Source organism: Echiichthys vipera, assembly GCF_963691815.1.
Source record: "Echiichthys vipera genome assembly, chromosome: 8".
NCBI classification, from domain to species: domain Eukaryota; kingdom Metazoa; phylum Chordata; class Actinopteri; order Perciformes; family Trachinidae; genus Echiichthys; species Echiichthys vipera.
In genome coordinates this window covers 33,460,393-33,482,782 of record NC_139833.1, presented here as the reverse complement: position 1 = coordinate 33,482,782, position 22,390 = coordinate 33,460,393, and the positions used below count along the sequence as shown (strand labels likewise).

At 43.7% G+C, this 22,390-nt stretch overlaps 1 protein-coding gene across 2 annotated transcripts in view; it reads right to left on the bottom strand.

Moving 5' to 3' along the window:
* Positions 1–5,457, bottom strand: part of adcy3a (adenylate cyclase 3a) — a 93,454-nt gene extending 87,997 nt beyond the window's left edge. For both annotated transcript variants that reach the window (XM_083918634.1, XM_083918635.1), the window contains exons 1-2: positions 5,325–5,457; positions 3,403–4,609 (exon numbers count right to left, since the gene is read on the bottom strand). In XM_083918634.1, the coding sequence (XP_083774760.1) occupies positions 3,403–4,077 (675 nt within the window). In that variant the 5' untranslated portion in view covers positions 4,078–4,609; positions 5,325–5,457. The remainder of the gene's footprint in view (positions 1–3,402; positions 4,610–5,324) is intronic.
* Between the last annotated feature and the right edge of the window lie 16,933 nt (positions 5,458–22,390).

Genomic DNA, 22,390 nt, shown 5'->3' with positions numbered 1-22,390 from the left:
GCAAAAACACCTTCCTCATACAGGTCATTAGGTGTTCTGAGGCACTTAGCTGACCATATGCGGAACGTAAGGTTGCTGCAGGAAGGGAGAAACGCATAGTTATTCAAAACTGGGACATGGATCGAAGCCCTTTGCAAGCCGTACAGCTTCCTGAACTGGATCCAAATTTTATTGGTATTGGCAACAACGGGATTAGGTGAGACCTTATTCGCGGTTATGGGGAGCTGTGAGCAAATCGTAGAGTGAAAAGAGCGAGAGGAAGACGTTTTCTCAGTATGAACCCAGGACGGGCAGATGTCTGCAACTTCACCGTGGAGCCAAAATAAAAGTTTATTTATGACACGGGTTGGTTTATTCTGGCAAATAAAAGCATTAAGCTGTTGATCTAGATTAGTAAAAAACAATTTATTAAGACAAATTGTGAGGTGTTGAAAAAGATACAGGAACTTAAATACTTAAAAATGTACTTAAAATAAAATGACCGTCTTATTAAGATTAACCCTGCCTGTCCTGACCAAACATCTTAATATTGACTCACGGTGATAGCGCCCCCTATTGGCAGGATGAAAAATGACAAACATTATCCAAACGGCACCAAATTTCCCATACATGATGAGAGTCCAGGCCTGAAGATAATCACGTGCCAATATTGGCCAACAGCCACCTATTGACAACAGAAAGTCAGGCTGATAGGACGACATTCATCCGATGTACATCAAATTTTCAATCACTTGATAAAGAGCAACACAGAGCGTGCCCTCGGCCCCGCATCCTCAGCGCAGTTTTACTCGTGGTTGCGTAAAGGCACTGACGTAAAGACAGTGGGTGCGAGGGTCCGTTCATCACTGCTCGCAGCTGTAATTATTATTATTATTATTATTTAGGGCACAAGCACAAATCTATTGTTTCTGAAGAAATTATTATTTTTTCTACTGTGCCATTGCATTTTTGAGGGCTTAGGATGCACAGAGGCTCACAGAAATTGGCACACAGGTCAGAAGTTGCAATTATTGCAAAGTTCTGCAGTAATTGGGCTTGTGTGTGGCCAACAGGCTCTGCACCCCCCCAAACGCATGTAATGGTTGGGAAACAGTTATTTAAATGTTCACAAAATTTGGTGAGATCTTTCTCTCATCTTGAAGAACATATTGACCTTTTTGGAATTTTCTTCACCTAACAGAAAGTCGGCCATCTTGGATTTGTGCACAGGTAGTGTTTTTTGTAACTAGAGCTTTCACAATACCAATAATTTAGTAGTTGGTGCCAATACCAGTGAAATTACACAATTCTCTATGCCAATTTGATACCACGATAAAAAGTTCATGTTTATGTACATGGGATCCATTTCCATGAACATGAACTTCTTTATTAGCAAATTTGCAAAATATACTCAATGGGGGAATTATTGGGTCTATGTAAATCGTAAATAAGTCATAGAGTATGGTCTATACAGTACCTACTCTGTAAAGTGTCCTGAGATAACTTTTGTTATGATTTGGCACTATAAATAAAATTGAATTGAATTAGATGCTAATCTGGAGCAGCGAGAGGATTCGGGCCGTGAGGGTCGGTGTTCGGTGTCTATGAGAATGGTACTCTGTTGAATATCAGTTTCAATCATAGATCAGAAATGCTGGCTGCCTGCACTTCACTCCCGGAGCCGGTGTAGTCTTCGCTAGAGACAAGGGACTCCCACTACCGTTTATCCAGTAACGTGTTCTGTTAGCCTAGCTCCCGGGCGCTGGAGCTAATGTGGCAAATTCTGTAAAAGTCAGCCAGACGGACGTATCTCCCTCCCCCAACGTCATATCCATGCCCTTTTTTGGGAAGGGGAAATGAGGAGGAGTCAAATTGCGACAAGATGGCAGCTCCCGGAGGTGAATATGATGGGATCAAGTTGAGAACAGGCCGGCGCAGAGGCTACATCAATTTTTTATACAGTCTATGGTTCAACCACATCACAGTATAAAACATGCAACTTCCTGTTTAAGGCACAGTTCTAAAGATTAGCTTATAGTGTACCCCCCTCAAGGGAGTCAGGCTGCGAATGCTTATGTCAAGGGCCAAAACTGAGCACATTTCAAGTTCATGTTGTTTGGGTATTATGAAAATATAATAAAAGGGGATCCCATGTTTTATTAAAAAATTCTCTGACCTGCCGATAGAGAAGCGCTGCATCTCCAACTTGAGACAGGTCACCAGCGACAATGCCAAATAGAGCTAGAGTGGGGATAGGAGCGAAATCCCTGCCCCAAATTTTAGATAAGGTATTGAAAACATCATTCCAGAATATACGTACTTTGGGGCACAGCCAATACATTCATGTAAAGTTTTAAAAAGGTCTGAACACTAGTAGTGGGGGTTAATGGCGTGAGATCAAAATTCACTGTGCCCACTCCTTGAGGCTCTTCTGACAAAGTTTGAGGTGGATTGGATCAACCAGTTTAGTGTAGCCGATCAAAATATAGACAGTAACTTCCTGTTGCAGGTAGGGGGCACTGTGACTATAACTCAATATTGTCACACCAATGTCTTCAGGCTGGGTCTGTGATCATATGTGACAGGTTTGGAGAAGATTGAATAATGTTTAGTAATGTTTAAAACTATTTTGTTTTTTAAGGCGGTAGAGCAAAATTTGAGGCCTTGATAAAAAACAGCTTTTGATAAAAAAGTGAAAAGCTTTGCATTTTCACTTTGTTCATGTCTTACGATGGTACTGACCAAATCTCTAGGTGGAGTCTGAGTGTTTGTTAAATAACATTTTTTACAAAAATGCAATCTCGTAGCAGACCATTCAGCCCCTGGTGCTTTTATGTTTTGGGCCGTAAATCTAGGAATACAAATAGCTCTGTCTCTGTGAAAATCTAGGCTTTGGAAGTTAAAACAACCTTCAAGTCATATAATACAGCATTCTGCATCACGATAATGTGCAGGTTTAAGTCCTGCATCAGAATGGTTGGTTTTTTACTTGCCTATGCACACATGGTGTTTATGCACAGAGGCAAAAGGTGGATTTGACACTCTCTGCTCTGCCCAAGTTATAAGAATTAACTCCTAAGCAGGATAAAAATAAACACTAAATGATCTAATTTTTCCATATGTTTTATCTAAACTATTGCATTAGACCCGATCATCACTTGCAAGTCGTTAATTAGTCATAGACTTTTGTGTGGTTTAGACCTCAATCTTAAACCTATGAAAATGCCTAAAAGTAGTTATAACACAAAACAATCTTGGTAATGACTAGAGTATCAAACCTTAAACTCGGGTATCATATGTACAATAACCTAGATTTGTGTTCAAAGTCCTGAAGACTTCTGTAAACTTGCGACATGAGATGACATGCAAGTAAATGCATTTCAGCACAACCACAAACCTGTACCTCCAGCCCACTTCCCTTACCTGTCTGCCAAGTGCTGCCCCCTGGATGTCCTCCTGCTGCTGCTGGGCAATAGTGACACCCAGAACCAGGGTATGAACTCCACAGGATACAGTAGTGATGAGCACGATGGGTGTCAGCCTCAAAGGAAGAGTCAGGAAAAAGGAGAAGCTGAAGAAAGCCTGCCAACCCACTGTGTCACTGGCCTGGTGGAAGCGAGCATAGTTCAGACCCAGGTAGCAGAATATCTGAGCTGCTATGAGCACCCACAGGGCATAAGGCACCACCCGCCTCGAGATCCGGTCTGGTAGCAGCCCGAAGCGGCACAGCAGGTAGAGGATAATGTCTGCCGCCAGTCCCACTGATGCCACTAAAACAGAAGCCAGCTTGTCAGTGGTGTAGACCACAGCACACATGACAATTATGTAGCTGTCGAAGAGGGCGGCAAACACGACCAGTACTAGCAGGGTCTCGTGTCTCTGCCGTCTGAAGTAGGTCTGGTAAAGGTTCTCCAGAGACTCGGGCGCAAAAGTGAGACGCATGAACCGTGGCAGGCAGAGACAACATCCTGAGCTCCGAACCGTGACCTCGTGTGTTCGCCCAACCGCCTGCCCAGGGTCTGAGGGTAGCGTCACAGAGCACTCTGCCGAATACTCCGCTGAGTACTCTGGCTCCGAAAAGGCTCGGTTCCGAGGCATAGTGACCAGTCTGAGCTTCTGCTTCCTGTCTTCTCCTTTAATTAAAAAGTGGAAAGCTGCTTGCCGTCCTACAGGCGAAGACCAAACGCTGAGATAGTTATCAGGGATTTATCATCTGCTTGTTTCTCATCTGTTGAGTAACCACCTTTTACCCCCAAAAAGCCCACATATGTCGGAGGAATTACAGCAGTGTGTTGATTGTCAGGACCTGTACACTGGAGAGAGTCTTCTTACAGAGCCGCATTCACCATCAGTCCATCCAACGCTGTCATTTGACTAGTCCTGTGTCATAATGCACAGATCAGAAATGAACTAATGTGTACCTCGTTTCCATTCAGCTTTACAAATGGGACTGTTGCACCAACTCCTTTCCACCTTTGTACTCCACAGCTGTGTACCATATCAGAGTTATTGGATTCATTAGCATTGGATCAAATAAGTTGATGTTTGTACGACTCCCTCTGTCTCCATCACTCCTCTGGATTGGACAGCTATTTGCATGTTGGCCTCCCATAGTCCCTCCTCACATGGCCTTAATAAAGAGGGACACATAAGGAAGAAATTCATTACAGCTTAATTTCTCAACATATTTGTTTTGCATTTAACAAAACCTGATGATCAGGTAGTCTGGTCCCTAGTTCTAGCATTTGACAGCTATTGGCCGTTGTCTGTTCTGTGAAGACAAAGTCAGCTAACATCCATGTCAAAATCTAACTGTCTATTACACGTTTTATTCCTGGCAGCTGACTGGCAGCAGACAGAACGAAATTTTAATATATTTATAATTATTAATTCAAGCTGATCAATTGAAGCTGGTATGTCATATGCCAAATTGAAAATTCCTCCTTAAATTGGCAGCTTTTGGCGTCATGGTGTCTCCAAACAGGGAGCAGGCTCTCTGCTGCAGGCCTACACAGCTACATGTTGCGCTCTGTCTAATACAAAGGTTGTGAAAACATGTTGAAAACACTACAGGGTCAAAATAACCACGATGTCGATAGAGTGAGCGTGGTCATGTAATACCGAAAACCAATGTGTCTGACGTAGTCATCCCAAAGACCTAGTGTTGCTTTAGCCTGTGGAAGCGGAACTTTGTCCTGACTGATCATTCACGTCTGAATCCGATTTTTACTTCGGCTCTTTCCTGTGTCGTTTCCGTGCACCTGCTCTGCTCTCACTCATATATTGTCCCCGATCTTCCAGATGCTGTGAAAATGTACATTATCGATAGTGATGCATCTGCTTACCGTGTGTACATTTGGTTTCCTTTGAGCTTCGTTCTTCCTTCAGGCAGATGATGGAGCCCTCATCCAGCCTCGAACACAGCACTCCACTTCACATATTAAACCTCAGTGTGGATGAAATCCGGGGGGGAAAAAAAACCCTCATGGAAAGTCGCCTCGACGAATGTAATAACCCCCGCTTCTGTCTTGGGTGTTTTCCGCAGACGAAACCGTTTCACCATCAAGCTACACACATTAACATCAAGTGTTCCGGTCCCTTTCAAAATAAAACCTTTATTTGCAAATATGCACTTTCATCCATTTTTGAGTAATATGTACAATGAAGACATATATACGAATGTTAATTTACTTTTTTTTTTACAGTTCAATTAATTGCATTCATTTATTAACGTTCATGTGAAAAAAGCTGAAGTTGAAGATTCATCATGACCGTGTCAGGCCCAGTGTCTGGGGTAACTGCTCTACATCCAGCCATCATCCAGGCGGGGAAGGCACCGCACTAAGGCCCAGTTTGGGGCCTCATGTCAGGTTTAATAAATGCCCAGTGCTCTTTCAAAGGGAAGAAATTCAATAAAGCAGGAGTAATTGTCTTTGATTGAAATTTTGTAATCAATAGAAACCCAAATGCAGGATGCAGACAAGTGGATACGGTCTGTTTTTATTGAGGAGAGTATGGAAGAGAGGGCCAGAGGCAAGGAATGGGGATCCAAGGGGTGTACTACGGAGTGCACTGAACATCCCCAGGGTTTCTTTGGATAACCTGGATCGACAAAAACGGTACCACAAAGCTCACTTAAGGGGTAATTTGCCAAGTCAGGGTTTCTGCTTTAGTTTCAATGCGCGTTCTCATAAAAAGGGCGTGTATCGCGTCATTTGACTCACCCTTTGGATGGATCATATTTCACTGAAGAAATATGAGCAATTCAAAATTATAATAACAGCAAGGGGCAACACAGTTGCACATAATAAGGCAAGGCAAAGCAAGGAAAGTTTATTTGTATAGCACAATTCAACAACTAGTGCTTTACGTGCTTTACATAAAACCATTAAAAGCATTGAAAAGAAGTACATAAAACATATAACAGATTTAAAACACAAAGAAGGTCAATTTAAACAAATTAACAGTGGCTCCTGACAAATTTCTCGGGGGGTCAACTTTTGGGATGATGGCTAAAATGACCCATTCAGTGAGTCAAATCATAATATATAAAAGTCAGAAATGTAACTTGACAGTGTTACATTAAATTGTTTAATTTGGTTATCCTGTTCAACCACTAGAGGACAACACCAGGCATGAATTAAACATACTGTACTGTATTTTTGCAAAGCTATATTAATGTTAATGTCTCAAATACAATACATTTGGTCCCACAATAAAACACTTCCAGTGTGGCCATCAACAGTTACATTGTCATCTACTAGTTAAATCCCTGCTGACACAGTTCACAGTTTCTAGCCATCAAGGATGCTATAGCGATAATCAAATCAAAACATATTAAACTATCATCAAAACTGTAATTAATCAAATATTTCAGAACATATTCAGTATATATTTGGCTGGTAATATGCAATCAATACAGCTATTTAAAATTCAACATTTGGAGAGTTCAACATAACACAACTCATCATTTAATAACACACTCATTCATCACTTGAAGTGACATTTTGCTCACCTCTCTTTCAAGCAGGCACAGTGATCAATTACCCTTTCATTGAAATCAGGCATGTTCCTGACAAGTTGGAAAGCACGGCCAATGCATTCAGACATTCCTGTCCCATTGTATTTCCCAGCAACATCTTGATTCTCTTTAAGTTGGAGAAACACCTCTCATCTTCAGCTGTTGTCATTGGAGTGGTTATAAGGATATCCAACAGCGCCAGAGTCTCAGAGAAGGTTTCCTGGAGGTTGTAGCTCTGTAGAACCTGGTACAGAGCCATCACACCACAGCAGCCCATGAAGTCTGGACTTTGATAGCTGAGAGAACGTTCCATCCTGAGCCTCTCCTTGTGTAGCATGGAGAATGCCCTCACAGTGGTATTCAGAGCTTCTTCAGGGAATGATTTCAGATGCCGCTCAAACAGCTCTCCCTCTAGCAGCACAGCCCTCACAAGGTGGCTGGTGAAGGAGAACCTGTCTTTGGCATGACGCAGGATTGTGTCGCAGATCTGTGAAAATTATAAAAATGTATAGTCAGTAATACAAGATTACAAGAAAAAAAAGATTCTACTGGTGTTGGTAGGGTGGCCGGTGGCTGAGTGGTTGGAGCAGTTGCTCCATGTAAAGAGGCTGAAGGTCCTCGAGGCAGCGGCCACAGGTTCAACTGTGACCTGCGGCTCTTTGCTGTATGTCCCCCCTTCTCTCTCTCTCACCCCATTTCCTGTCTGTCCTATCTAATAAAAGGCCTGAAAAACGGCCATAAACAAATCTTTATTTACAATATGTTTATTGAGTTTTCAACCATATCAAAAATAGCAGGAACAATATTAATGTATGAGACCCTTGTTTCCAAGAAACAAGTATACAAACAAATATTTGAGGATGATGGCTCAAACATACATATTGAGTATTCAAGATAAATGAAGATGTATCTTTGTAAACTTAGGTTTGTAAATATAAAAATAAAAAGGTTAAGATATAGTCTGTTTGATTAAACAACATCAACAGTAAAAAACAAACAAACGTACAAAATAAACAAAAAAACAAAATCCAATTTCATCTTAGAGGCGGCTCCTGAGGACCTACAACGAGTACCATTAAGTGTTTCGTAAATATCAATAAAGAAATTGTTTAGTTGCAGAGGTAGTGTTTAATCTCCCCTAGCTGTGTCCAATATACTAGAAAAGTATTTTTTTCTAAGGAACTTTATAAATGGGCCCCAGATATGTTGAAACTGTTCTTGCTTATCTTTAATCGTGTATGTGTTTTTTTCCAAAGGTAAACATGTAAAAGCTGTTAAAGCTAGTGATCTTTTGGCATGTAATAGACACAAGTCTATAAATATCTGTTCTCTACGTTTTATTTTATGTCCCTTTGGATAAATGCCAAGAATGAAGAATCTAGGATCTGCTACTAAATGGATTGATAGTATCTCCTGAATTGCACGACACACATCTGACCAAAACTCCTGAATCTTCGGGCACTTCCAAATGAAATGAAAGAGTGTTCCTTTCTCTCTAGTACATTTGGTACATAAATCTGGAAAATTATGATTAAATTTGTTCAGTTTTTCTTGTGTGTAATATACTCCCATTAACCAGTTGTATTGCAGAAGTACCAATCTTGTATTGGCAGTTTGAGTTTGAGCCCTCCTACATGCCTTGTACCATTCTTCAATTGTCAGTTGGCCCTGTAAATCATTTTTCCATGCTTTAAACTTAGATTCTGTTGATTCCAGTGAGTTAGTCAACAACAAATTGTACACTTCTGATATGATTCCCCTATCAAAAGGGTTCTTAATTAAAACTTTCTCTAATAAGGATAGAGTAGGAATGCTGATGACTTGCTTTTGAACAGAACCTATAAAGCTTCTGAGCTGGAGGTATTTAAAAAAATGCTTACAAGGAATATCATAAATATCAACCAGCTCTCCAAATGATTTAATATTTCCCTCTGAGTCAAATATGTCACCTATTAAGCTTAATCCTCTGTCGGCCCACAATTTAAAGCCACCATCACCCCTCCCTGGGATGAAATAATTATTTCCCCATATTGGGCTGTATTGAAAAAGAGTTTGCGTTTCCTTTAAGTATTTTTGCACATCACACCATACAGCAACCATATTTTTAACGATGGGGTTCTGTGTTTTTTTAAATAGTTTGTTGGGATTATCTGAGTATATGTATGCTGGTAGCTGAGGCTTTAAAGAAAGCGATTCGATATCTTTCCATGCTAGTGAGCTGTCTGATGAATAATAAAACCTCATAGACCTAATTTGAGTTGCCCAATAGTACCATAACAGGTTTGGGCATTACAGCCCTCCCCTGTCAAAAGGTAAGTAAAGAAGGGATAAACGGAGTCTGGGGCGTCTATTTTTCCAAATAAATCTGTTGAACACTTTTTGAAGACTACAAAAAATTTTTGAAGGAGGCGGCAAGGGGATATTCTGAAAAAGATACAATAATTTTGGCAGGATATTCATTTTTAAAATATTAATTCGACCTATTACAGAGATCGAAAGAGATGACCATTTATCAATTGATTCAGAAATGGACTTCATCACTGATGTATAATTGGTTTGTACAATTTCCTCTAGCTTGCTGGTAATTTGAATTCCCAAATAAGTAAAGCTTTTGACAATCTTGAATTGGTTAGCGTGAGTAGGGGGGTTTTCTCTTTCAGATGACTTGAGCAACATAATGGATGATTTGAGGATGTTCATTTTGTGACCGGAGATACTACTGAATCTTTTCATCAGTTCCATAAGAGCCGGAATAGAAACTCTTTAATTTCTGAGGAAGAGAATTACATCATCCGCAAAAAGAGCAATACGGTGTTCTAGTTGACCAATACACGTCAATGTCATGTTCAATAACAAGAGTTTTTGAAGGTGTGTCACCAAATAAAGATGGATAACTCTTTATCAGTTCAGCCAACTCAGTAGCTTGGACAGACAGCTTTTCAACAAGTCAAATGAGCCAATAACACATCAAGATTTTGAAGTGATTCAGAGTTCTTTAAACAGCCACGCAGTAAAGAATCATCAGGTGCCACCACATCTTCCCCCCCACTAAATGCTGATTGCACCACAGTACAAGCAGTCAAAACTGGACACACTTCTGATGAAGGGCAATCTGAGGAGCCAGACATAACCTGAGACGATGCACGAACATAATATGGTTTTAACAAGTTTATGTGGCAAAGCTGGTTTCTTTTCCTGCGATCTGGAGTCTCAATTAGGTAGTTTTGTTCAGACAGCTGTCGCACTACAGTATATGGTCCAACAAACTTTGCTTGAAATGGATACCCCACAATCGGTCGTACTTGGTCACCCTCACTGAATTGTCGCATCTCAGAACGCCTGTCATAGAAATGCTTCATCCTAGCCTGAGATTTTACAAGTTTCTGTTTTGCCAGTTGACCAGCCATATAAAGCCTGTGTCGGAAACCATTCACGTAGTGTATCAGGTTTGGAGGGGGATCATCTGTAATCCACTCATCCCGCAGTACTGCGAAAGGTCCACGTACCATGTGACCAAAGACTAGGTCATTAGGACTGAACCCAGTACTCTCTTGAGAAACCTCCCTGGCAGCCAAAAGTAACCACGGTAAACCTTCCTCCCAGTACCTGTCCATTTCTGTACGAAATGCTCGCAACAAAGACTTGAGAGTTTGGTGAAATTGTTCTAGAGCACCTTGGCTTTGTGCATGATAGGCAAGGCAAGGCAAGGCAACTTTATTTGTACAGAACTTTTCATACACAAGGCAGACTCAAAGTGCTTCACAGCACAACATGTCGTGAATTAAAATGCATTACAGAAAGACAAAGAGAATTAAAAACAAAGACAATAATAAAAACAGTGCGGACGTTAAAAGTGCAAAGATTTAGCAGAAAGCTAAGGTGAACATAAAAGTTTTCAGTCTAGTTTTAAAAGTGGTCAGAGTGGGTAAAAGTCTTTCATCTTCAGGAAGTTTATTCCAGTTGTTTGTTGCATAATGACTGAAAGATGCTTTCCCTTGATTTGAGTTTACTCTGCGAACCACTAACAGATTGGCCTCAGAGGATCTTAGTGATCTAGAAGGCTAGTAGGAGCATATCAGTGATATACTTCGGCCCTAGACCATGTAGTAATTTATATGTGAGCAGGAGGATTTTGAAATCAATTATCTGACGTACAGGAAGCCAGTGTAATGAGCAAGCTATAGCTGCCTGACAGTTTTTTTGGGAAGACCTACAAGGAGACCATTACAGTAGTCTAGCCTACTGGTAATAAAGGCATGGACAAGTTTTTCTAAGTCTTGGGCTGACATGAGCCCTCTAAGTCTTGTTACATTTTTAAGGTGATAGTAGGCCGATTTTGTTACTGATTTGATGTTACTGTCGAAATGTAACTCAGAATCCATAATAACCCCAAGATTTCTGGCTTTATTTGAGGTTTTCAGGGACGGTGATTGAAGGTGTTGGATGACTTTAGACCTTTCTTTCTTAGCACCAAAAACAATTATCTCAGTTTTATCCTCATTTAGTTGAAGGAAATTTTGGCACATCCAGTGTTTGACTTGCTCAATGCACTGGCACAGACGATCTATGGGGCGATAGTCATTTGGTGATAGCGCTACATAGATTTGGGTGTCATCGGCATAGCAATGGTGGTCAATGTTATTATTTTGCATGATTTGTCCTAGTGGGAGCATATAGATGTTAAATAAAGTCGGTTGAACCTTGGTGGAGTCCACACGTTACGTTGGTTTGTTCTGATACAAAGTCGCCAATGGAAACAAAATAGTTCCTATCTTGTAGATATGACTTGAACCAGTTTAAGACTGTGCCTGAGAGCCCCACCCAGTTTTCCAACCTGTCCAAAAGTATTGAGTGGTCGACAGTGTCAAATGCAGCACTGAGGTCCAACAGCGTTAATACTGAAGTTTTGCTAGAGTCTGTGTTAAGACGGATGTCATTTATAACTTTAATAAGGGCCGTCTCGGTGCTATGAAAAGGTCTAAATCCTGACTGGAGGTTTTTGTGGCAGCCAGTAGAAGCCAAGAAGTGGATGAAGGCTTGGGGGTGTGGGGGAGGGATCTTCACGCGCATTCGAAATGAAGGGGGCGGTAGAGGGGGATGGACACCTCTCCTCTTTGCTCTGGTGTGTCTCATGGTCAGCGCTCTCCTTTTGCAATGGCGGTCCTCCTTCGACGTTCATGATAAGCTGTGTTGTGTCTTCCTTTTTCGTTGGTTCCTCTTGTCTCTTGTCCTTGGCAGTGATGATAGATGGATGACGCAGGAAGTAAGACATGTTGGTCATGAAAAGCTTTACTCCCAGTTTATTTAGACAAAATCCGTCTGCCTTAAAAAGATGCCTGTGGTCCCAGAAAATGCTAAAATTGTCAATAAAATGCATTGAACGAGCAAGAAAAGCGCTGGAGAGCCACTCATTCAGCGAGTAAAGTCGACTGAATCTCTCAGCTCCTCTCCCGATCGGGGGTAGAGGACCACTGATAAACACCTCAGCATTCACAGCGCTGACTGTTTCAAAGAGTTTATTGAAGTGCTCTCTCAGCTCCCTTGATTGTTGTTTTTCAATGTCATTAAAACCAGTGTGCAGAATAATATTTTTCACATTTGGGTGTGCAGCCACAATTTCCAGGATTTTTTTTTCCAAGTCAGACACTGTATCCTTCAGAAAGCAGAGTACTTTGGTGTTATTATTGCTTTTCATATCTTTTACAGAAAAGTCACCCACAATCAGATTTCCAGGCCCTCTTGTTAGCTTTCTCTGTGGTTTTAAGTTAGCAGGTCTTACCCTTCTGCGTGGTGATGGTGAGTTATTCAGGCAATCAGAGGGGGATCCATTGTCCGGCAACAGTGGAGCAAACCTGTTCTTTAGTTGAACACTTGCTTGCTGGGGAGGTTTCTTGGTACTTTTCCTCTTCTCAGCTGTCCGCTGCTGTGTCCTACGTGACAGGGGAGTTGATGAAGCGCTATGCCTGGATGGAGATGGTAGCGCAGGCCAACCGGTCAGATCAGATATATCGGGGAGCTGGGTCCTCCCAGTTATCCGTTCTCCCTTGTCGCAGGGAGGTGGTCTACTCTTTGGCTTTGCACCAAGTGTGTTCCAGTGAGGATTATCGCTGGTAGATTTATTACCCCCTCCCGTTTCCTCGTAGCTTCATCATTGCTAGTTAGCTGGGATCTGGCATGCCCCTGTCCGCTGTTTTCAACCAGTGCTAGAGTGGTATTGTTTCCAAAATATCCATTCACTTCTATATATACTTCTAACCGATTAATTTTTGTTTCCAACAGTAAAATCTTCTGTAGTAGTTTGTGGTAATCTTCCGTAGAGAAGGGAGGCATCTTCTGCTGATTACCTTTAGCACTTTAGCACAGGCTCAGGCTTATCTTGAATGGTAGGCCTCCCTGCCTAGCGTTGAGGATGTCGTAAAAATATTGAAAAATGCCTCTGTTATCTAAAAGAAATTTAATCCCACTGGTTTTGTAAGTATCCAGGAGAATAGTAGTAAAGTAGCAAATAGTAGCAGATGGTAGCAAAAAATGCAAGCAAAGGCGAGAGCAAGCAGAAAAGCGTCCGCACTGTAGCAAAGCAGGAAGTCATTTGATATTTGACAACCGTCAGCCCAGACACGATTTCCAGCCAAATCATTCCCCAAAATCACTGATAGGCAAAGCAGGCCTAACCCTATGTCACAAGACAGTCTAGCTTTGTGTAAAGGAGAAGTTTCTTCCCCTCTGCCATCAGGCTTTGGAATTCTGTTAAAGACTCTTAACTGTCATTCGTTATATTAAAAACATCTGGAACTCATACGTTATGTAAACGTACCCAAATCACAGGTGTTATATTAACACCCCCCCTTTTCACTGGACACTGCTTTCTGTCCGTCAGGAAGTCAGTGATCCACCTGCAGGTGGAGTCGGGCACGTTGAGTCGTGAAAGCTTGTCCTGCAGACGAGCCGGGATGATTGTGTTGAAGGCAGAGCTGAAGTCCACAAACAGGATCCTGACGTAGGATCCTGCAGAGTCCAGATGCTGGAGAATGAAGTGTGTGGCCAGGTTAACAGCATCGTCTACAGACCTGTTGGCTCTGTAGGCAAATTGCAGGGGGTCCAGGAGTGAGTCTGTGATGGATTTGAGGTGGGACAAAACCAGGTGCTCAAAGGATTTCATGACCACAGAGGTCAGGGCCACAGGTCTGTAGTCGTTTAGTCCAGTGGGTCCTGGTTTTTTGGGGACTGGGATGATGGTGGAGGCCTTGAAGCAAGCTGGCACAAGGTATGTCTCCAGTGAGGTGTTGAAGATGTCCGTGAACAGAGGAGACAGCTGGTCTGCACAGTGCTTCAGGCAGGATGGAGACACGGAATCTGGCCCAGCAGCTTTGCGGGTGTTCTGTCTCTTGAAGAGCCGGTTAACATCTCTTTCAAGGACAGACAGAGGTGTCGTGGAGGGGAGGTGGGGAGGGGCAGCTGTAGTGGTAAGAGGTGTACAGTCTCTATTGTGGTGGTGGGGGGAGAAGAGCTGGTGGGCTGGAGCTGGTGGGTAGTGTGGTGGGGGTTGGTGTGAGTACTGTCCAGGTAATCTTCAAAGCGGCAGTAGAAGTCGTTGAGGTTGTTGGCAAGGCGTTGATCATTAGCAGCAGGGGGGCTCTTGGCTTGTAGTTGGTGATCTGCCTGAGCCCCCTCCAGACAGAGGCAGAGTCGTTAGAGGAGAACTGATGTTGAAGCTTGTTGGAGTACAGCTGTTTAGCGTTCTTCACCGCCCTGCAAAACCTGTACTTGGCCTCTATGTACTCTGCTCTTTGAAAGCCCTTTCCTTGTCAGACCTCAACTGTCGGAGTCTGGGTGTGAACCAGGGTCACCCTGGTGCATGTTGGTACACAGCAGTCCTCACAGAAGCTGATGTATGAGGTCACAGCTTCTGTGTACTCATCCAGACTGGTGGAAGCAGTCCTGAAGACATCCCAGTCAGTACAGTCCAGACACGCCTTTAAGTCCTCTGCAGCTTCACTGGTCCACTTCTTTGATGTCCTCACCACAGGTTTAGAGAATTTTAGTCTTTGTCTGTAGGCAGGAATCAGGTGGACCATGTTGATAGGCATTACTGACTGTTGTGTAACAGTGATCCAGAGTGTTCCCCTCCCAGATTGCACATTTTATAAACCGTCTGTATTTGGGCAATTCGTGACTGAGGTTACCTTTGTTAAAATCCGCGAGGACAATAACTAAGGAGGCCGGGTCTGTCCGCTCCACTTCCAGTATCTGGTCGGCGAGCGCGCGCTGTGCGTCCTGCACGTTGGCCTCCGATGGAATGTAAACACCGACCGGAATGAAGGAAGCGAACTCACGTGGGGAGTAGAATGGTTTGCAGTTAATAATAAAAGTTTCCAGGAGGGGAGAACAGTGCTGTTGTATCACCGTTACGTCGTTGCACCAGCCGCTGTTGGTGTAGAAACAAATACCTCCACCCTTTGTTTTGCCAGAGAGCCTCGTGTCACGGTCCGCTCGGTGAAGCTGGAATCCATCCAGCTGTAGCGCAGAGTCCGGGATGTTCTCGCACAGCCATGACCCGGTGAAGCACAAAACAGAGGATGAGTTGAAGTCCTTGTCTCTCCTCAACAGAAGCTGAAGTTCGTCCATTTTATTGCCCAGTGAGCGCACGTTGGAGAGAAATATTCCAGGTAGCGGCGTGCGTCTTCCCCTCTGGCGAAGGCGCACGAGCGCACCGGCTTGTTTCCCCCTGCGACGGTGTAAAGTTGTAAAGGTGAGGGTACCTTTGACAAAAAAAGTTCACCAGAACCAATGTGGGAGCCAGAAATTCCGGAAACAAACCCTGTGGAGTTGTTACCCGAGTGTTCATGAGTTGTTCTCTGGTGAAAGAGAGCCGTGAACCCAAACAAAAAAACGTGTTTACAAACAAAACAAGACAAAACAAAGTGCACCAACAAATCGAGGCAGCCATCCGCGGCGCCATTTTGGACACAGGCAAATGGCAACATCGAACAGGCAACAATGAAAGCGGCAACTGCCAAATACCTCCAGCGAGTAAGACAAGTCCTAAGAAGTCAGCTCAATGGTAAGAACAAGTGCCGGGCAATAAAAAGCTACACCCTGCAAGTGATCAGATAACCTGCGGGAATAATCAGGTGGCCAAAGGACGAGATACAGACCACAGATGTTAAGACCTGGAAGCTCCTCACCATGCATGGCGGGTTCCATCCTAAATCCAGTACCCTGAGACTATACGCAAGCCATAAGGGAGGAGGCCGTGGACTAGTGAGTGTGAGAGCCACTATCCTGGATAAAACATCCAAGCTCCATGAATACATCAAGGATAAGGCCCCCACGGATGACGTACTCAGTGAATGTCTGAAGGAGGAGCCAACATGGGAGGACAAGCCCCTACACAGCATGTACCACCGGAACATCACTGAAGAAGCTGATCTCAAGAAGTCCTACCAATGGCTAGAGAGGGCTGGCCTATTGGACAGCACTGAGGTATTCACCATGGCTGCACAGGAGCAACCTGTGTAACAGAGCGATGGAGGCCCAGATAAACCACACCAGACAAGACCCAAGGTGTAGGTTGTGCAAAGAGGCACCTGAAACAATCCAACACATAACCGCAGGGTGCAAGATGCTGGCAGAAAAAGCCTACATGGAACGACATAACCAAGTGGCTGGCATAGTGTACAGAAATATCTGTGCAGAGTATGGACCGGAAACCCCAAGATCCAAAGGGGAAACTCCTCCAAAGGTGGTGGAGAATGAGCGAGCGAAGATCCTGTGGGACTTCCAGATACAGACTGACAGGATGGTAATGGCAAACCAACCAGATATCATGGTGGTTGATAAAGGACAGAAGAAAGCTGTGGTGGTGGATGTGGCGATACCAAGCGATGTGAACATTCGCAAAAAGGAACACGAGAAACTTGAAAAAAACCAAGGGCTCAAAGAGGAGCTGGAGAGAGCCTGCGAGGTAAAGGTGACAGTAGTGCCCGTGTTGATCGCAGCACGAGGGGCAGTGACCCCCAAGCTGGAGGAGTGGCTACAGCAGATTCCCGGAACAACTTCGGACATTTCGGTCCAGAAAAGTGCAGTGCTCCGAACAGCAAAGATACTGCTCAGAACCCTCAAGCTCCCTGGCCTCTGGTAGAGGACCCGCGGAGGATGAGGAGAAGGTTGTTTTTTTTAATATATATATATATTGATTAGGCATATAACATTTTATAAAGACACTTGTGTCTTGGGGGGTGAGCTCAGAGGATGAGCCTTCCTAAATTCTGGCTTAGGGCCAGCTCCTCTGCCTTCGTTAGAGGTGGTGGTGTCGGGCCACCACCCGTTTTATGGGAATCTGCTTTCTTTCTGTTGGCTGAGTAGAAGTTGAGTTTAAATAGGCTTGGTTACTTAACAGAACATGATATATATGAGAAGACATTTATGTGTGTGAAAACAATTATGTTGGGATAAAACAACCTTACAGTCAAACAGCCACTTACGGTAATATTTACTGTACAATGTAAAACATGCTCAAAATGAGGTACTCCCATGAGATTGTGCCGAGGTCTTACTTGTTTGAACAATGTTTTTATGTTTCATCTTAAGCTGCTTAAGTGCGCTTCTCCCCCGCCGGAATAATCAGGTGGCCAAAGGACGAGATACAGACCACAGATGTTAAGACCCGGAAGCTCCTCACCATGCATGTCGGGTTCCATCCCAAATCCAGCCCTAAGACTATATGACCAAGGTATGTGAAGCCTGGTGATGGTAATGTAGGTAAGTAAGCTGTTGTCCTTCTTGGCGTGCTGGATACGGAGAATGTTTTACCTCTTCCACAAGTTCCAGGATGCTCTCCTGCTGCAGGCTGACAGCAGATATCTCTTCTCTTAGGAAGTTGAGCAGTTTTATTTTAATATCGTCAAATTCCTCAGCCGACAGTGACTTCTTCGACTCATGTTGCCAAACTCACAACATAAGATGCAGATGTTTTGGAGTCCAAACTTTACCACTGTTAGCTTATGTTTTTGTTGGCATAATACTGGCGCTGTTTAAAATGTTCTGTACAAGTGTTCCAGAATCAGCAGGCAGCAATAACTGGACCACTTCTCAATAGCTGAGTCCAAGACAAGGCCAACAAGGCACGAGACCAAGACAAATTTCAAAAAAGTTGTCTCAAAGCTAGATTCTGCTCTGCCCTTTCAGTATGAACTATAATAGCTTCACTTTTCATCTAGTACCATAATCAGGTCGAAATGTATGTCATGCATGTCCAATACGATCAGCCTCAGCCTCAGCTGCATGCCCAGTAAGGGGCCACCTGTCTGGGGTAACTCTGCTTGCTATCCACTCCCATCATCCAGCTTTAATAAATGTCCTCACATGGAGCATGTACCACAGTCAGGTCCAGTATGAGGCCTCCTGGCTATGCTCTCCATACACCCCTTTTGTCGAAGGCCGATACTGTGATACTCATGGCACTGTAATGGCGACAGGCAGCAGTAGTGGTGTGTGTGTGTGTGTGTGTGTGTGTGCGTGTGTGTGTGCTTCTATCCTTAAAACTGTTTACTGTCATTACCAACTACCTTGCTGACCTGGGTGTGTATGGTAGGAAGCAACAATCATGCCTCGCTCTCTTGTGGCATACTCTTCGGTCTTTTTGACATTTTTTTGGATTCTTTTTGAGTGGACTCTGAGAGTACCGTGCGCGTCTGAAGTATGGTCGGGAATTCCTCCTCTTCCTGCAGGACTCCAGCGTGGGCTCCATGGATCCTACTGCAGCCTTCCCCGGGGATTTTCTCCGGAAAGGGATCTCCATGGAGAATTGGCGCTGGGGGGACACAGACTGAGACATGGCTGAAGGACCTTGATCTACAGTCTAACTTGGAGATCGGGGGCTCTAGAGAGCCCATTCGACTTGACAGACTCCACGGTGACAGGAAAATCAATTGGTGTGAATAAAAAGTGGTGTAACACAACCATTATCACAGAAACATTGTGTACTCCTGACATTGAACTCCTGTCTGTGTCTCTGTGCCCCTTCTATTTGTGGAGGGAATTCCCACAGCTTTTCATTACACTTTACAGTTTACAGTTTACATCCATCCCAAGGCTAATGTGGACCTAGCTACTCAGGCTATAGTGAGAACTGTGCAGTGGCTGCAGAGAATTGTCCCTGACGCAGCAAACTTTGTTATGGGGGACTTTAACCTGTGCAGAACCGGGAAGTCCCTCGGGAACTTTTATAATATGTATCGTGTTTTACTCGACTTACGAAGCACCTGGATCTGTGTTATGGATCAGTGAAAGACTCCATCCACCTTTTGGCTCGTCGGACCACAATGTTGTTTATTTGGTTCTGTCCTACAGACCTGTCCTGAGAAAACACAAGCTGGAGTGAAGATTAGTTCCGGTTTGGTCAGAGGAGTCTGTCTACTGCCTTCAAGACTGCTTCAGCTGCACCGAGTGGGATATGTTAAAAAATGCATGCACTGATTTGAATGAACTCACAGACACTATCTCTTCCTATGTGACTTTTTCTGAAGAATGAATCATCCCTAGGAAATCCATTACCATATTTCCAAATAATAAGCCCTGGATTTCCAAATCGGTCAAAAGTACGATTAACATGCACAACATGGATTGCTTACTCCAGGTAGGAAATGAGTCCTTACCCCAAGTGAAGGAGTTCAAGTACCTCGGGATCATGTTCACGAGTGAGGGGACAATGGAGCGTGAGTTTGGCTGGAGAATTGAAGCAGCGGGGGCGGTGTTGCAGTCACTCTACCGCACTGTTGTGACGAAAAGAGAGCTGAGCCGGAAGGCAATGCTCTCGATCTACCGGTCAATCTTTGTTCCTACCCTCACCTATGGTCATGAAAGCTGGGTCATGACCGAAAGAACAAGGTCGCGGGTGCAAGCGGCCCGAAATTGGTTTTCTCAGGAGGGTGGCTGGAGTCTCCCTTAGAGATAGGGTGAGAAGTTCAGCCATCCGTGAGTAACTCGGAGTAGAGCCGCTGCTCCTTTTCGTTGAAAGGAGCCAGTTGAGGTGGTTCGGGCATCTAGTAAGGTGGGAGGTGTTCCAGGCATATCCAGCTGGGAGGAGGCCTCGGGGAACACCCAGGACTAGGTGGAGAGATATTATCTCCACACTGGCCTGGGAACGCCTCCGGAACCCCCAGTTAGAGCTGGTTAATGTGGCCCGGGAAAGGGAAGTTTGGGGTCCCCTGCTAAAGCTGCTGCCCCCGCGACCTGACCCCGGATAAGAGGTTGAAGATGATTCAATACCATATCCTCAAAAAAACATTAAAAACTGAACTGAAAATAGCCAGGGTGAATTATAAGGAGAGGGTGGAGAACATGTTCAGATCAATTAACTCTTGGCCGGCTTGGGAGGGGGTTAGGTCCATGATGGGAATGCCGACCAAAAAGACTCAAATTGCTTTTAATTCCTTGTCTGATTATGAACTGTCTTAAGATCTTAACCATTTTTTAAATCGCTTTAATACCCTTGATTTTACAGAGGAACTCTGGTTATAAAAATATGTCCTCAGATGTAACAGTACTCATTGACATTAGAACTTTTTTTAATCTCTTCTGTCAAACCAAAGAGAGGAAAAGGCCTGGCCTTAATGTCATTGGAAGTCGCATCTTGAAAAATTGCGCCCTACAGCTGGCCGACATTTTTTGTTTTCTTTTCAATATGTCTCTCCAGACTCACAGGGTCCCTCAGCTTTGGAAAAACTCTGTCATTGTTCCTGTCCCCCAAAATAAGGCCGCTTAGTCACTAAATGACTTAAGGCCTGTGGCCTTGACCTCACTTGCAATGATGTAATTTGAAAAAATTGTCGAGGAGGTCCTCCTATCTAAAGTTTAAGATCATCTGGACCCACTTCAATTTGCCTATAGGTCAGGTCAGGGGGTGGAGGATGCAACAGGAACTCTTTTAAATATGATTTTAAAGCATCTTGAGGGAAAGAAAACATTTGCTAAATTTCTTTTTAATGACTTCTCATTAGCTTTTAACTGTATTCAACCCCACATTTTAGCCGAGAGATTACATTACTTTTATGGCATTGACTCTGGCCTTATAGGATGGCTGATGATTTTAACTGAATGGTCTCAGCAGGTAAGGGTCAATGGGTTTTTTTCTGGTCTCCTCTTCTCCTCGACCGGCTCTCCTCAAGACTGTTTTCTTTTCCCCCTTTTATTTATTTTATACACCAATGATTGTCGCAGCCAGTATCATCAGCGTCATATTTTAACGTTTGCTGACGACTCAGTCATCCTGTCCCTTCTCAGCAGTGATGACCGTGATCATGGGCCAGTGGTCAGGGACTTCACTGACTGGTGTGAGTCCACCTTTTAACTTCATCTATTGGTTTGGTTTTTTAACATGTAAAAACAAGAATAAAATTGTGGGTATCGTTAGGGTGTGCAGGAAAATTGCAGGCACAGCCCTAAATGTCAAGGAGAGGTCAGTGACCAATGCCAGACTGATACTGGCAGACCCAGATCACCCCTTGCACGGAGAGTTCAGGTTGCTTCCGTCCAGATGCAGATAACTGCTTCCGTCCAGATGCAGATAACTGCTTCCTAGATGTAAGACTTCCTAGATGTAAGATGTGTTTGTTGTATGTTGCTACTCGCTGTGAAACGAATTACCCCTTGGGGATAATAAAAACTCTTGAACCTTGAACCCCATCATTCAGCTGTAATAAATGTCTCCAATTGGAGCATGTACCACAGCTTCGCCCAGTATGTGCCTCTCCACATTCCTTTCCTGGCATTATGGAGAAGAGACCCGGTGTGTGCCCACTCTGCAGCAAGGAAACGCAGAATTTACCAGATCACCTGTATATCTTTCACAATGTTACTTCCTGAAGGTAAAGAAAGGACATCACATTCTGGCAGTTTTTTCTTTAAGATAAGTCAAACACAGAATGAACCACCTGCCATGTGCTTTTTCACCTCGTGGCTCCGCCTAATTGGTCACCTGCATCAGGTTTGTGTAGGTGGGCACCACATCCTGCCTGCCTTGGCTGTTTCCCTCTTCAAAATGAATGCTCCCCGACAGTATTCAGAGGCTATACCAACATAGAGTCAGTCATTGCAATCTCCCATCTTGGAATCAATAAAGTATTTCTATTCTATTCTATTATGAACTAAAAGTCATTCACCATGAACATGCATATGGTTTGAATAAAGGACCTCAAGTTCAGACCTCAGTCTCCCTGAATCAAATGACTGGCCATAACTTTTCAGGACACTCTGGGACGCCTCCTCTGGAAACACTTGTCTCATCTCATCAAATTTCCCTGGATTGACTAATTCTAAGAAACGCCGAGGTATCTGCTCTGAAAGATTGTCTAGGATGGCCATGTACAGATTTCTGTGGCGCTCCTTGGG